This window comes from Periplaneta americana, chromosome 17 (assembly GCF_040183065.1).
Source record: "Periplaneta americana isolate PAMFEO1 chromosome 17, P.americana_PAMFEO1_priV1, whole genome shotgun sequence".
NCBI classification, from domain to species: Eukaryota; Metazoa; Arthropoda; class Insecta; order Blattodea; family Blattidae; genus Periplaneta; species Periplaneta americana.
The window spans coordinates 93,075,219-93,091,737 of NC_091133.1; the positions used below are offsets into that span (position 1 = coordinate 93,075,219).

At 35.1% G+C, this 16,519-nt stretch overlaps 1 protein-coding gene across 2 annotated transcripts in view; it reads right to left on the reverse strand.

Moving 5' to 3' along the window:
- The window catches only part of LOC138692891 (spatacsin), a 75,302-nt gene that overhangs the window by 24,542 nt on the left and 34,241 nt on the right, over positions 1-16,519 (reverse strand). For both annotated transcript variants that reach the window (XM_069816207.1, XM_069816208.1), the window contains exons 16-24: positions 13,137-13,408; positions 12,246-12,431; positions 9,947-10,198; positions 8,564-8,764; positions 5,908-6,027; positions 5,605-5,782; positions 4,165-4,388; positions 2,243-2,415; positions 718-865 (exon numbers count right to left, since the gene is read on the reverse strand). In XM_069816207.1, coding sequence (XP_069672308.1) covers positions 718-865; positions 2,243-2,415; positions 4,165-4,388; positions 5,605-5,782; positions 5,908-6,027; positions 8,564-8,764; positions 9,947-10,198; positions 12,246-12,431; positions 13,137-13,408 — 1,754 coding nt within the window. The remainder of the gene's footprint in view (positions 1-717; positions 866-2,242; positions 2,416-4,164; positions 4,389-5,604; positions 5,783-5,907; positions 6,028-8,563; positions 8,765-9,946; positions 10,199-12,245; positions 12,432-13,136; positions 13,409-16,519) is intronic.

Sequence of the window (16,519 nt, forward strand, 5' to 3'; positions counted from 1 at the left end):
TCCTGCTATATAATAGTGAAAATTTTGTAACTAATTCAACATTTCATAGCATAAATACTCGTCAAAAAATTACCTTCATAGTCCATCAGCAAGTCTATCATGCTATCAAAATGGAGTCGTTATATAGCAGTAAAAGTTTTTAATAGTCTCCCTATGAATATAAAAATCAAACTCAAAACATAGGATTATTTAAGGCCAAATTAAAGAAGTACCTAATTTCTCATGCCTTCTATTCTGTAGGTGAATTTAGGATGTTCAACAATGCTGCATGAATATTTCTGTCTTGTATTAAGTATCGATATTAATCTCTTGTGTTGTACTATATATTGTAGAACCCTTCTGTATATATTTCAAATAGACTGTGACCATGAATTAAAACTCTGTAGTACTAATAAGATTTTTTTGACATGCTACATGTTCCATGTTCTAGCGGTAAAGAGATATACGAATACCATAATACCATGGAATGTACATACCTAAATACAATACAACTCGTCTTCCCCGAATGTTTTAAAATGACACTTAGGTCCTTATTTACATCAAGTCTTCAAATACTAGATATGTAACCCGTGTAATTATATAAGTATACGACATGCAGTAATTTCCAAGTGCTTGACGTTAGAAACCAATTGTAAAACATAACATTACACGAGAAAACATATCATAGAGGAATGCTTTGAATAACATGTAAACAGAGGCCTATTTTGTGTAAGTTACCTCTAGTTCTGTATCAACTTGCAACAAGCACTTCCACATTTCCATTTCCATGGCATCTTCTTCACTATCTGATGACTTGTCACTGAAGCTCTCTTCAAACTCATCACCTTTCCTCATCCAATTTAAAGCCAGCTTCAAAATATGATACCTTCAACAGTTAATGAAGATATCACCTACAATCTACACTATCAACTACCAAAACATTACATTTCAATTCTAACTAATGAAAGAAGAATTATATAGTAATTAGGTTATGATCATCAAAAATATCAGAACTATGAAAATGTTATAGTACTTCTTTAAAAATAATGAAAATATTAAACAAGAGTCTATTCACAGCAAATACAGCGTGCTTAGTTAGTTCAATGCAAAATTTATACATTCACTTATTCCAGGTAGTTATTTCTAAAGATGAAAATGACACTAAAGAAGACAGGATATGCTTTTGAGATGAGACTTCTATTATAAATTAAAGTAAAAAATAAAAATCGAACGAAATTTTCATTAGAGTAACAATCACATCCGTTATTAAATCAGAAGTATGCGACTTCAAATCAGGTCAAGGGTGATTGGTTTCCAAAAACAACGAAAGTCTTTTGCATGCGTCCTTCAGAAGGGAGTGAAGCCATGAGTTCCTTGGCAAAGGTTTATGGCAAGAACCTTGTTCCTGAATGACTGAACATCACGTAAAGTTTACAGGAAATTTCTCGCCAATATCAAGTAGCATTAGTATTTTACTTAACAATACTTTTTTCTGCCGAATTTATTCATCTTCGAAATTCAATATGGAAAATAAATGGAAGACAAATTTTTCCTAAAGTCCTTTACAATGGACAGGATTCTTTTACATGCTGTCATTCTATGAAATGGGACCTACAATTTTACTTCCCTCCTGGAGGAAGCCACGCTAAGGACTTTTCGGGTCTACTTTCCTTATATCCTCCGATCCCAGCCTATCTGAGCCCAAGCGAACATATCTGATTGTGAACAAAGGCTCACTATCACATAATATGTGGAGAGAAGATTTCATTTCTCTTCTGCACTTCCTGCATTTGGGATCTGTAGTCAATCCCATCACATGCAGGTGTTTCCTGAGTGTTGTGTCCTGTTAATAGGCCCACTATACCTCCAAGCTGTGCACTGTTAAAGGATAAGAGTATCCTACCAATCTTTCTGCTAGGACCCTCTATCAATTTTCAAGCTTGCTTAACGTTAGTCAGATTTATCCATTTCTCCATTGCGTAATTTTCCATCTGGCCCTCGGTGGAGTGAAACAGAAAGTGAGACCAGATTTCTCAAATGTCAAGAGCATAAATGTTTCATGTTAAAAAACGAAAAGTTAATATGTTAATGTTTACAGTGTAGACACAATTCTAACAGCCCTCAAGATGATTAGAGTTTATATTTCTGAAGCATTAACACAGCCTTGTATTTTGTTGTCAGTATTCTATGATTCGAAGAGCAAGAATACAAACTACCAAGAAAAGGATCACATTGCTAGAAATGTTAATTTTTATATAATTACCTTTCTTTATATAGTAGCACTTTTTCCGAGTGTTCTTTGAAAAAATCGACAGCATTTTTGCGGTTGACTTCAGCTTCACTGAATGCTTCATGACATTTGTACCAAAAAGAGGCACAGTCAATATCTGTCTGACTACATGTCATCTGATCAATTTTGTTGAATTCATGTGACCACTGTAATAATATATAAATAATTCAAAGTTTATCCATACTATTTACAATAGCAAGTGATTACACATTACACATTCATCAAGAAAACTAAAGATTGCATCTGTCTTGTGCCAAGAAAGATTACGAATTCTATGTGACTTGCTATAGAAAATCACTTTGTTATTTTTCTACCAAAAGAATGGGTTCAGTTCGTACTGTTAAAAATATTTGTAACATCTTCTTTAATTGCACTGGAATGAGTGCAGTAAAAAAATGAGCAATCACAATTAAAAAAGACATACAAGTATAAGATTATTATATGTTTAATGTAATATTAAATACTTAATTCATACATCAGTGGATTAGTATCACATCCACATCATAAGTAAGGGAGGAGGTAAGACAACTAGGTATTCTTTTTCAACAGAAAGACTCGTTTCCTAAAGTTAACATAAATATTACATTTCAGTTACCTCTGGACAGTGAAACCTCTGAGAAAAGAAGAGCAATAACAAATAATTTCTCGGATTTTTGGTTAAAGGAGGAGCATGTACCCCAATTCTCCATTCTAACTACTCTCCTGTGCCGTATAACATATAAATAAGTAAATTGTGATTATTACAGACATTCATGCTTTTTCTACTGTATGACAGTTCCCACAAACGGGAGGGGGGGGGGGGGGAGGAAGACAGAAAAGAAAAATGAAAGTTGTATATTACAATTAAATTACCTGTATTAATCAAAGAATTTTGTAGCTACAAAGGGATTGCTAAGAGAATAATGCTGGAATTTTCCTGTAGTAATGGCAGCAAGCATTATTCAGTTCCAATAATTAATGTGGATTAACAACGTGACCAAACTTTATCAATGACATATATCCAGATATCATCATAAGAAGCAAGGGGCATGACAATCATATTTCATTTTTTAAACTGGAAGACCTGTCTTTTATTAGAATTAATTAATTTTTTTTTAATTCTAACATACTTCCCTTAAATAGATGCTGTTTGGAAGACAAAGTACACTACACAATTTTAATATACAATTAATAAATTAATAGAAATGAAAGTTAAGTTCTTCAGAGAAAGTAAAAACTTGCTGTAAAAAGTTGCATTTCAGTTAGCTCTTTGGAAAGGGTGGTTCCTTTGGGAAAAATAAGTTAAAAGACTTCTCTGATTTTTTTATTGACAGGGAGATATACGTATCTTATCATGTATCATTAAAAAATAAACAGAATTAAATTATTATTTTCGTGTATATCTATGATGCTGAAAGCAGCTATAGTGAATGCAGAGCAATACCAAGCACAGACATAGTTCAATGTTGTAATCTCGAACTACGAAAAGAGATGATACATTTTCTTTAGCAGATGAAATGAACTATATGTTACTGTATATCGTACTTGTAAACAAACCTAAAGTAATTTCAATGCATTCATAACGCATTTTGTCCATATAAGAATGCAATGACACTATTAGTTTGCACTTTTATGAACACATAATAAAATAAAATTTTTGCTACTTTTCAAACAATTAAAATAAACAACGTCGAGACCAGTGCACCTCGCACAACTTTGATCCCCTCTTATGTGCAGATAGATGCTGTGATTTGTCCTGATCATGCATTGCACTTATAATAAGTACAGCATGACTATGAACAACTGTAATATTTTTTCTTAGAGAATTGACTGCAGGCCCCAGAGTGTCCATCACAAGGGTGTCCACTATAACAACTTGCGAATGAGATGTGTAAAAATGTAGCTTGAACACTAACCTGGGCAAGTATGACAGAATCTTTGGGAAGTTCTACAAGAGAGACGAACTGTAAAGCCTCTTGATAACTGCAAACAGTAACTAATTGGTCTACACAGTGCTGCAGTTCTTCCTGATATTCAGTACTGCTCTTATTTCGACACAGAGCAGCCCAATTTGCATGTACTTCAGTGCCTGACAGACACTTTGCTAGTTGAGCCAGGAGCGAGAAGTCAGGCACTTCCACTGAACAAGTAACAATAGAGAAATCAGTACATCATATTCACATAGTAATGGAGTGACATTTGCAGAGAGAGAGAGAGAGAGAGAGAGAGAGAGGAAGGGGGAGGGGGAGAGGGAGAGAAAGAGAGAGAGGAAGGGGGAGGGGGAGAGGGAGAGAAAGAGAAGGAGAGGGAGGAAGGGAGGGGGAGATAGAGAGAGAGAGAGAGAGAGAGAGTGTGTGTGTGTGTGTGTGTGTGTGTGTGTGTGTGTGTGTGTGAGCGCGCGCGCGTGTGTGCGTGCGTTTTTTCCCCCCACCTTAATAGGCACTGTTAGCAGCATTTATGAATTTGGCATTGTATAGAGTTTTCTCTAAAAATTTGATTTAGATTGAAATATTAATCTAGTAGTGCACATAAATCAGTACAAGTCAATGGCGTCCGTTTTAATTTTTATCAAGCCCTAATTAATCCAGATTCATAATTGGTAGAGGCACGATTTTATGGTGAATCACAGAAACGCAGAATGTGTTAATATGTATACTGGGTGTTCATTTCAAAGTGTGTCATGACATCACTGTTGTGAGCCAGCGATTTGAAGCGAGTTTCAGCTTTTATGTCAGAGAAGTTGCCTATTATTCAAGGCGTTCAATCTGAACTTGAGAATGTGTACGATATAACTTGAACGTCGTAGCAACAGATGGCGGTCTGTACGGTCTGTGTGCTACCATAACCTCTTTCGAACTGTATTTTGCGCGGGAAAATGGTACTTGTATTTGTTATCATCAGTTGCGTACAGCAACATTCCACAACACAAATCAAATGCTCCGTGTCCATGTTGACCGTCGAAGTTAATGTCAACAAATACGTAAGTAGCCCTCTCCCCATAAGGAAAAAAACTCGCCTCAATACGTGTTTCCAAACAGTTCACATTCCTGCCACTACCGGCAATACCGTATGTATCAGTAAGTACTGTTCAGAATGAACGCCGTACTTGCCAGGCAACTTCTCTGGCACATAGGTAATATGCCTCTGCGGAAGTGTAGGAAGATTTAATTCTCTAGGCTCATCGGCTAGCCACATGACGGCATACAGCGAGCCATGACACACTTTGAACTAAACACCCAGTAGATAAAGGTTGAATTAGGTATTTAAATGGTCGAGCATTAAATACATACATACATATTTCTAATCACATATTAAGTCAGTGTCTTGTATATAAAACAATTTCTCAGGGTATTTACCTGGTAAATGATCGGCAAATAAATTCTCATTCAATATATCAATAAATTTCAACTCATGATGTGATGAAGGGAAACACTTAGCTAAAGCTATGCAAGCTGTGTGAACTGCAACAGATGAGACCCAGTGACCGTTGTTGAGGAATATGCTTTCTGCATCCACACTTTCCATAACAGAAGGCTGGAAAAATATTGTATACATTATATCTTTCAAATATTTGTACTTACATCAACCAAATAGGCTGTACATTAATATGAACAGAACTTGTAAATTCCACTTTAATTCATCATTCTAGTAATACTTACATTTATTTTCAAATTCAAACATCCTGCTTTGAATTTCTTCAAGTTTACGATGCTTCCTTCAAAATCCTTCTTAACAACACATTCCATTAAGAACTGAGTAAAAGCACACAGTGGATTTTCCTGAAATGCACATATAATTATTATGTAATATTCTTGTAATTAACAAATAAGTGTTGCATAATATAATATGAAATACACCAGAGGGATAAATTATTCTCTATTAGATTTCCTATTAATATGGACAAAAATCACGATCCTACTTGCGATAGTTACCGGTAAGATGTTAAACATTTGGGAAAAATCTATTAACTTTCCACCAATATGATATTACAGATTTTTTGTTATATACAACATGAGATATTCACTCTGTAAATTTGCAAGGCTATTTCACTTTCACCCTGTAATTGTTTATCATTTTCAATTCAATAACAAAGTAAAACATGTGAATACATAATAAATAACTTTACAAAAAATGTACATTATTATATGCGTGCACATGTCTTTTTACATTTGTGCACTGATTCATAACTTGTGATTTATATTAACAAGTATGAATTTAGATTACAGCATACTCATTTAATATGATACAGACATTATTTAACAAAGACTAAATAAAATCGAAGTATTGTTTTACGTAAGATAAAGGTGACAGTGATGCATATACAGCATGAGGCACCCTGTTTCCTGTTAGAATCAATCTTCTTAATGTATCCAGCTGTTTGCTGACAACATAAAGTCCACTATAGTCCACTGTAGTCTATTCAGTTTTACCCTCTCGTGGGTACTCACCTTGTCGTGGTGAGGGGGCTTAAAGTCGTTGTTTAAGCTAACAAGTAACAAAGAGGTACCCACAGAAGCTGCATCAACACATGATTCATGGAGTCCCTCAGTGTAAAATTCTCCGGAGGTCGAATAGTCCCTCAATCGGATCTCCGGGTAGGGACTGCACTGAGAGATGCCAAGAATCGTACTAAAGTACTTATTTTGAACACCAAAAGTCACACCATCCAGTCAATCAGAGCCAAGTTTAATATTGAAAAGAACCATACAATGCGACAAAGAGGCAAATATAATAGCCTACCAAAAGGATTGAAGTATGGTGTCAGTCCAATGCAGAAGCAAAATCCTTTCTCTGTAATATAAAAAATGAGGCTAAAAAGAGTAAATTTCCTGTTAGAAGTGAAAGTGCAGATTTCTTTCTCTTCACTATCTGTAAGAAAGGGGTCTTTGACTGTAGTTGTAAGCTGTGACATAATTTGTTCACCTTTTTCTTACTTATATTTTTTTATTCAATGATTTATTTGTATCATTTTTTCCTTCTTTAACTGAAGTTTAAAACATACAGCATACAGAAGAAAAGCAAAGGTGGCACCTCACGCTGTATCAGTGTATTATAGATATGTTGGTTACACCCTTATTCCGAGGAAGTCTTCAATAATTATAAATCAAGATTTGAAGAGTGGTCCGGGAATTGAGCTCTAGAAAATCTTCCAAAATTTTTTTTTCCATCAGTTATGTATAGACAAGGGAGGACACCATTTTTAACAAATTTTTTAAGCTGAAGAAGAGTGAAATATTTTGTGTCTCTATTTTATTTTTCCCCACACTTCACTATTTCCAACAACTGCTTCAAGTTGAAGGTAAGTGAAATACTTTGTTCTTATTTTGCTAATTTTACCTCATACCATAAAAAAATAATGTGGCAGATGGGGAGAAATGCATAGGCACCACCTTTGCCTCACACTGATCTTTAAGAAGGCAAGAGAATAAAATGAGCTCATATAGGGCAGATTAAAAATTCGCTGCTACTGTACTTTCAAAGAGAGATAATCCTCATTCTATACAAGACTCTACATATGAACACACATAATGCAAAATCCTTCCACACTATGACACCTGACTGGTCCTATGTTAGTGTCATAAAATGAGGGATGCTTCGATATGAAACGTGACATGACGTGACAGATAATTATTTTAAACTAACAATCTAACACAAAGCATTGAATGCATTCAGAATTTTTACAAAAACATACTTAGATTTTGAAGTCTCCACATCAGGTAACGAACTGCCATGATATTATGATGTTTTTGTCCTGAACTACTGACAACTGGCTCAACCATTATAGCCTACACTTTAACATAGGTCGCAAGACGTTAACAAAATGCAACTTCAAAACAGCACTGCACCGATATCATATTCTGCAGAGTATAAGGAGCATACAGAAACTGACTGACTGACCACTGTTCCCATCTCCATGTTTGGGTTATGCTGTCAATTGTGATGCCGCCATATATAAATTATGAAACCTGTCTGTTATCTTATTACGCCCCAATGCCAATTGTTAATGCTCGTTTCCGCCTACAAATCCCATTCCTGCTGAACAGCCTTTATTTAGAAAAACACAAAGTTTCCTATAAAGTCTTAAAAAATATACAACAGGTTATGTTTTCAGACTGGAAACTAATTAACGTCACATTTAGACGTCATAAAAGGTTCTTTGTCCTGCAGCCAATAGGATGCATTTGTTTAATGCAGGGTTCTTGAATGGAATGAGGATTAGTTACATGAATCACAACAATGCAAAGAACAAGTTTTAAACTTTAAAGACTAAATATCAGACATACAATTTAATGACAAGAAGTTTCGATATCTTACAGGTAAGAATATGTGGAAGCCTCTTGCGAGTGTAGCTACACGACCTGTAGAGACAGCCTCCTCAAGAAGTGATTCCACCTGCTGTGGGGACCAAATGTGTTGTTGCAATGCAGACGCCAGTTCTGATTTCAACTGTACTGATATACTGTCAGATAATGAAGTCACAAGCCACGTGCAGAAGGAAGGTAATACTGATGAGGGCTGAAATGTATACATACAAAATTAAATGACACAATTGTAATGTTAAGCAATATTTTTTATCAGAAATCCATTGGTGCACTTAAAAAATTAGATAAATTTATAATAGATTTCCTCATTACTTGTAACTTCTAATGAAGGTGAATTGATAAACGAATGAACGGTCTAAAATCCCGTAAGGACAATGGTCACTCCAACAACGTTGTAACTGCCATAAATTGGAATGTTCAGGATGTTGAAAAAAGTATTTTTTAACGAAACATCCACAATCTAGAAGGTTGAGTTGTGTATTATAATTAAATTCTCGTAAAATATATCCACATATTACGTGGGTGACCCTTTAAATTGTATGGTGGGCTCGGAAATTCACTCCATTTGGTGAATCAGTTCAAATGAGTTAAGCTACTTCACTATAACAACAATTTAAATGTTTGTTTCCTTGAATATGTCTCTTTCCAGAGTCCTCCATGTCTGCCTGTCCATCACTGTCCTCGTCCACTGCGTGCTCGTCATTCTCTGGATATAGATCACTTTTCTTAACAGTACATAGCCATTTTCATTTTTTCAAGAAAGGGTTTCGACCAAAATTTATGGAAGATTCCTTTGTGAACCCCATTTGTGTAGGCCTACTTGTGAGCACTATAGTTCTACTCATATCCATCACTTGCATATCTACAGTGCTTCGTAAACTGCATTTTGATAAAAATTTCTTAGACTGTTATTAATTTTGTTACAGTGGTAACAATATGTAATAGGCTTATGTCTTATGTGTTTAGTTAAGTGTAGTAACTGTTAATTCTAAAAATGTGAGTCAAAAATTTTCAGGAGATTGATATTTTTACAAATAAATTAATTGAACAAATTTAATGCAAAGTTAATCATTTAAAAGAGCGGTCAAGAGTGATCGAAGTTTTTACAGATAGTCTTTAATGAAATTTGCAATCACCATCTACTCTGGTAGCAGAAATATTCCACCATTAGATGTCCCTTCCATCAATATTTTCACAATTTGACAAAAAATAACAAATAAATAAAAAACTCTGAGATGATGTGTAAATATATAGGCCTAATGAAGAAGTTTGTACAAATTAGAAAGAACCATTTCTTGCTTAGCCTTATAATGCCACGGGATTCTATATTAATTACGACAAAGAATACAGTTTTCATAACAATTCTGATTCTAACCTCGTAACAAGTTGCAAAAACAGCAAATAAGGGATTCTGAAGAGCTTGACATGCAGCCAATAGAGAGCGTGGTGGATCTTGACTTCTGTGACACTTTAGAAGAGTGGAAAACACATCTTCACTGTTGTCGAAACATTTTAGGTCTGGAGAACTGTCATCACTCTGCTGGTGTTGGTAGGAGTCCTCACTAGAACTGCTACTGACATGCATTACACTATCTGTTGCTTGAGTAGGAGAGCTGCTTGAAGATTCCTGCAATGACAATCATAAATTTATATATAATATATCTATTAAAGAATGGAACCCATATTTCCTTTCTCTCAATTTAACAACTCTGTACGCAACTCAATTTTAATACCATCAAAATAGCGTGCAGATTATTTAATTCATTTTATTACAAATTCAACGAATCTGCATTTGGTTTCCAGTAACAAAATGTATATTCATGACCCATATACAGGAACAAGTGTATGTAACTTTTCTGTGTGTTTTGTTAAACAGCGGCTTTGTGACATGCTAAAAATATCAATGTGTCCTCCTTCATATTGATGTTTAAAGATGGTTTACAAATCTCATAGTGGATCACTGGGCTCAATCCTTAAAAAAAAGTGATGGATTGATGCATTATTTACTCTGTTAGTTTGTTCATTCAATCATTAACTGACTGACAGACAGACTGACCAAGCAACTAACACAGTCATCCATCTACCCACTCACACTTCCTTCCATCCACTCATTTCTTACTCTAAAATACCGTATTTGCAAGAATATTCCGCGCACTCTTTTTTTTCAGGATATGCGTGGCTTATTCAAAATGAAGTCTAAAACATTGCTCAATTTTTCTCTCGCTCAACTCCTAAGGTGGTAGCACATGCCATTATCTTCCTGCGCAGGTATTTCAATTATTACTTACTTACTTACAAATGGCTTTCAGAGAACTTGGAGTTTCATTGCCAAACTCACAAAAGACCGCAATCAGTCCCTATCCTGAGCAAGATTAATCCCTAGCATCATATCCCATCTCCCTCAAATCCATTTTAATATTATCCTCCCATCTATGTCTCGGCCTCCCCAAAGGTCTTTCTCCCTCAGGTCTCCCAATTAACACTCTATACGCATTTCTGGATTCACCCAAAAGTGATACATACCCTGACCATCTCAAACGTCTGGATTTAATGTTCCTAATTATGTTAGGTTAGCAGACTAGATGACAAAAGTTTCTTAACCAAATAATAGCAGGAATTTCCCATATTTATTCTGCGTTTAATTTCTTCTTGTGTGTCATTTATATTTATCACTGTTCCTCCAAGATATTCGAATTTTTCTACCTCTTCAAACGATAAATTTCCAATTTTTATATTTCCATTTCGTACTATATTCTAGTCACGCGGCATAAACATATACTTTGTTTTTTCGGGATTCACTTCCAAACCTATCTCATTACTTGCTTCAAGTAAAATTTCTGTTTTTTCCCTAATCGTTTGTGGATTTTCTCCTAACATATTCACGTCATCCTCATAAACAAGCAGCTGATGTAACCTGTTAAATTCCAAACTCTCTCCGTCTTCCTTGACTTTCCTAATGGCATATTCGAGAGAAAAATTAAAATAGTAAAGGTGATAGTGCATCTCCTTGCTTTAGCCCGCAATGAATTGGAAAAGCATCAGACAGAAACAAATCTATACGGACTCTGCTGTATGTTAACATTGTTAAATGGCATTTGAATTAGCAGTACATGTGTCTGAATCAAGTTCAAGTGTGATAAGTGTATAGTTTATGCGTCTTATATTTTAAAATCTGAAAATGAGTACCACTAAAGATATGAGATAGCGATCCTTTACTTGCAGCGAAAAACTTAAAATTATCAAAGATGCAGAGGAACATGCAAATCATGATGTGTGCTATTAATGTTGCAGGATATCATGTAAACAGCCTATTAAGCAAAGCAACAGACGTGTGCAGTGTGTGTGTATAGGATGGGTTTGAAATGAGTTCTGGTTCAGGATAAAATTAATTAATTTACTGTTAACTGAACTATATTTGTGTTTAACTGTTTTTAATTTGTCGTGAATACATTTGTTAAAAGTTTTATTTTTGTATATTGTGTCTGTTTTAATTTTTCTCCCCTTTTCAAAAGTGGGGTGTGTGGCTTATTCAAGGGCACAAGGTATTCGAGAAAATATGGTAAATATAAAATGCACAGGACAACTGAAATACTACACTATTTGAAGTTGACAAATATTAGCTAACAACAGAGAATCTCAATTCAAGCTTTTCCGATTCTGAAATCATTACTTACACTTCCTGGATCTCCTTTTCGAAAACCTATAGTTGTATACAGAGTTTTTCGTGAATCTCTTGGTATTAATTTATTTCTGCTCTGAGTCACACCGTGATCTTGCTTCACAGCCATTTTGTTACTCAAGGCATGTGATAAATGTTCTTGAAGATGACTTGACCGAAATTCTTTCACAAGTTGTAATACCTGGATAGAAAAAATGATGGAGTTCAGTGAATACTCATAACAAAGTAAATTGGAGCCCTTCTCTTACATTAGGTTATCCTTAAACTTCATTTGATGATGATGATGATGATGATGATGATGATGATGATGATGGCATCAGTGGTGATGTAATGGTGCCAATGGCAAAGATTATTATTATTATTATTATTATTATTATTATTATTATTATTATTATTATTATTATTATTATTATTATTATGACCAGCCTCATGGTCTAGTGGTCAGAGCTTCTGCTATAGTTCATGAGGTCCCGGGTTCGATTCCCGGTTAGAGCACAGGAATTTTTCCTTAAAAGGGATTATTCCTGTGTTCGTCCATGGTCTGGAATTTAGTTTAAGTCTAGATTTAAGATCTCTCCTGGCACCACATTATCATAATCATCCTATCACATCATCGGGGTAATGTAACTCCGCCTTCCAGGCGCCCCAACCTCAGAAGTGGGTTACAACTAAGCCACGGCCAGGAGAGAAGACCAGAAATGTCGAAAAGACAACCTGATGGCATTGGATTAAAAAAATATATATTATTATTATTATTATTATTATTATTATTATTATTATTATTGATGTTAACAGAATATCCACCATTTTAAGTAAACTTAAATGGTGCAAAACTTCAAAAATTAAAAATAATGAAGATTTATATTCTAATGACGGTTTAACTAACCTGATCAACAGGATATTGGTGAAGCTGTATGAATAACACAAATGGAAACCACAAATCTTCCCTTGCACATTGTCTCAGTAGCAGTTCGGGTAACTTCATATGATGCAGTCTGGCAAATTTAACAGCCAAACCCCAATGTAACAACTTTTTCACGACAGAATGATCACACTGGTCAGAAAATGAATGGCTGTTTTGAAGAGCAGCTTCTAATAATGTCAAAATCTCTTTTGTTGTTTGTTCTTTTGCGAGCACTAGACCTTGCATCAACAAACCTATAACAGAAATAACAGAATCATGCAAGGCAACACTTTACCGTATTAAGAAGATTGTTACTGGGAGGGGGCACATATTTCCTTACTATACTTAAATATTATGTTTATTTGCTTATAATTATTTGTTTACTTGTCTATATTTATTTGTGCTAAGTTTGTTTGTGCATGTGTGAGTGTATGTGTGCGTGTGTGTGTATTATCGAACCTAACGATGTCATATCCAGGCCTTGTACACTGGTTTCTGACAAATAAATATTATTATTATTATTATTATTATTATTATTATTATTATTATTATTATTATTATTATTATTATTATTATTAACTAATGGTTACTTATCGACAATTTTCGTCTAAGTAACTGTATGAAGGTTGACAGAAGAGAGGCTGCTAGAGGGAAACATGTCACATTCAATAATTTCCTATCATGTCAGAGTATTTACACTGCACATGTCACATTCAATACTTTCCTATCATGTCAGAGTATTTACAATGCAATATGAAAAATTATGTGCATGAATTATAGAATGGAATTTGTTATAAAACCATGTTTCAATTTTTAATTATGCCGGAAAACTATACTCCATGTCCAAGAATAATGTGTGTCTAAAGTCTCTTTTTAGATAGATTATTTCTGAGTTACAGATTTTGCATGCTGAGTTGTATGTTATGCTAAATTTGAAGAGGAACGATCCTGTTGTTATGAGTCAAGTCCTGATTCTCATTCAGAAAGTCTGGGTTCTCCTATTCCGTTTACTTAAAAATTATAAGTTGTTAGATTTTTCAAGATATTAAATAGTACTTTTCCTTTTGTAGATTTGTGTCACACTTATGTCCAAAGTTGGATAAAGCTCTCTTTGATCTTAAGAAATCTTTCTGACTCTTTGGATAGATTAATCTTTGATGTTCCATGTTAATAGATTAATTATGTATCTAATTCATTTCTTAGCTTTCTACAGTGGACTATAGTGGACTTTATGTTGTCACCAAACAGCTGGATACATTAAGGAGATTGACTGATTTCTTAGCCTTGAAAGGGGCTGTTTTTTTTTTTTTTTTTTTCCTTTGGGGTACATGTCATATGGGAGAACTGCAAATATGCTGTTGCAGCATCTGTCGATACCTCTTGGTTGCTTGGGTACTTAGCCTAAAATGATTGATTTATCTTTGATGTTCCAAATTAATCTATCTGTACACTTTGTTAGGGCTCGAAAAGAATTGATTTTTCCTTGAGAGCACATGTTATATGTGATTGCAAAGATGTTATTTCAGCATTTATGGACACCTCTTTGTCGCTTGTGTACTTAGCCTACAATCTATGCACCCTCAGTGTCATCAAGGTGTGTGTATATGACATGTGAATCAAGATCATGCATGAAATGTGCTGTGCCAGCTAATTCAACACTGCTTACAAGGCCTGGAGGTCACTCAATTTTTGACATAAAACGTCTATATTCGATCTACAAGAAGATAACGATTGTAACTTTTGACATGAAAGGTTTCCTCTGATGTCACTTGTGGCATATAGCATAAAAGGAGAAGTGTGAGATGAACTTCGTGTCTCATGGTTTTGCACGTGGTCCATCTCTTTCCAGTCCCTATTTAATGTGCCTGGAGGTTCGCCACATGTTACTCTCCCTTATGTTATGCGGTAGCTATTAGTTTACGTCCATTTTCTGCTTTTCCCCTTTAAAATTATCTTAATTTCCTTCTATGGAAGAGTAAAAAATGGAGTGAGACAAGCTCACATAGATTTTTCCCCACGGTCCCAAATTCACTTGCAAGGATTGTGATCAAGTACCTTTTAATTATTTCTGCTCCGATTTCACCTTCTTTCATTGCAATCATTATAATCATTCCACATGGTAATACTCCACCCCCAAAAACTCTAAGCCAGGAAAACAAATTCCTTTCCCCCACCTTTCCCCACATTAAGCTGTCACGGTCGATCAGGTCATATTTTAATAGAGTCACTTTATATTTTTATTCTATTTATTTGGCTGCAGTGCATTACAATGTTGAATGACAGCATTGACCTCCGGTCATATAGCTATCACTCTCTTATCTACAACTTTCATATATACATAGGCAGATCTTGTTACATTCTATGCACACATACATTTTAAAAGAGTCACTTTGTAGCCAATTGGCTAGTCTTCTAAATTGAAACAGCTCATTCTGCCTGTGGTTTTTCCTAAGGCCCTAAGACAAATGACGAGATTAGCCCTAAAAGAAATGGGCCATGCATCTATACATTTCCCTACATAAATTTCAGCTTACGATGTTTGGTGACGTATACACGTCCGTTGATTTGACAACGTCACCAAACATCGTAAGATGAAGATTACATTTGTAAAGTTTCTTTCAAGCCATAAGCAGTGCTGACTAGATCAGATGCTATGGACAGTACTCTATAACAGAGTCGCCAGTATGAAAGGATAATTCCGAGCCTTTGGCGTAAGACGAACTCGATAGCTCAGTGGTAGAGCGCCTGACCGGAGAACAGGAAGTCGCAGGTTCGATTCCCGCTCGAGGTTGTGAAATTTTTCTTTCATACCATGGCATGATTGTGACTATAATAGTATTTAAATTCATTAATATGTCACATCAACGGACGTGTATACGTCACCAAACATCGTAAGATGAAGATTACATTTGTAAAGTTTCTTTCAAGCCATAAGCAGTGCTGACTAGATCAGATGCTATGGACAGTACTCTATAACAGAGTCGCCAGTATGAAAGGATAATTCCGAGCCTTTGGCGTGAGACGAACTCGATAGCTCAGTGGTAGAGCGCCTGACCAGAGAACAGGAAGTCGCAGGTTCGATTCCCGCTCGAGGTTGTGAAATTTTTCTTTCATACCATGGCATGATTGTGACTATAATAGTATTTAAATTCATAAATTTCAGCGTTTTCCAAATTAAAATCCTCACAAATTAGAACTTTTGTTTTCATGTTTCGCCTTGAATACTTTTGGGAAAGCTTACTTGATCATCATTCGCTAGTTCAAGATCTCAGATCCCTTGTATAGTGAGGATAGCGATCCCCCTCTAACCACTTGCTTTTCCCAGGCTTTTAACATGTGCCCTGATACTGTTCTGTCGAGTTGCA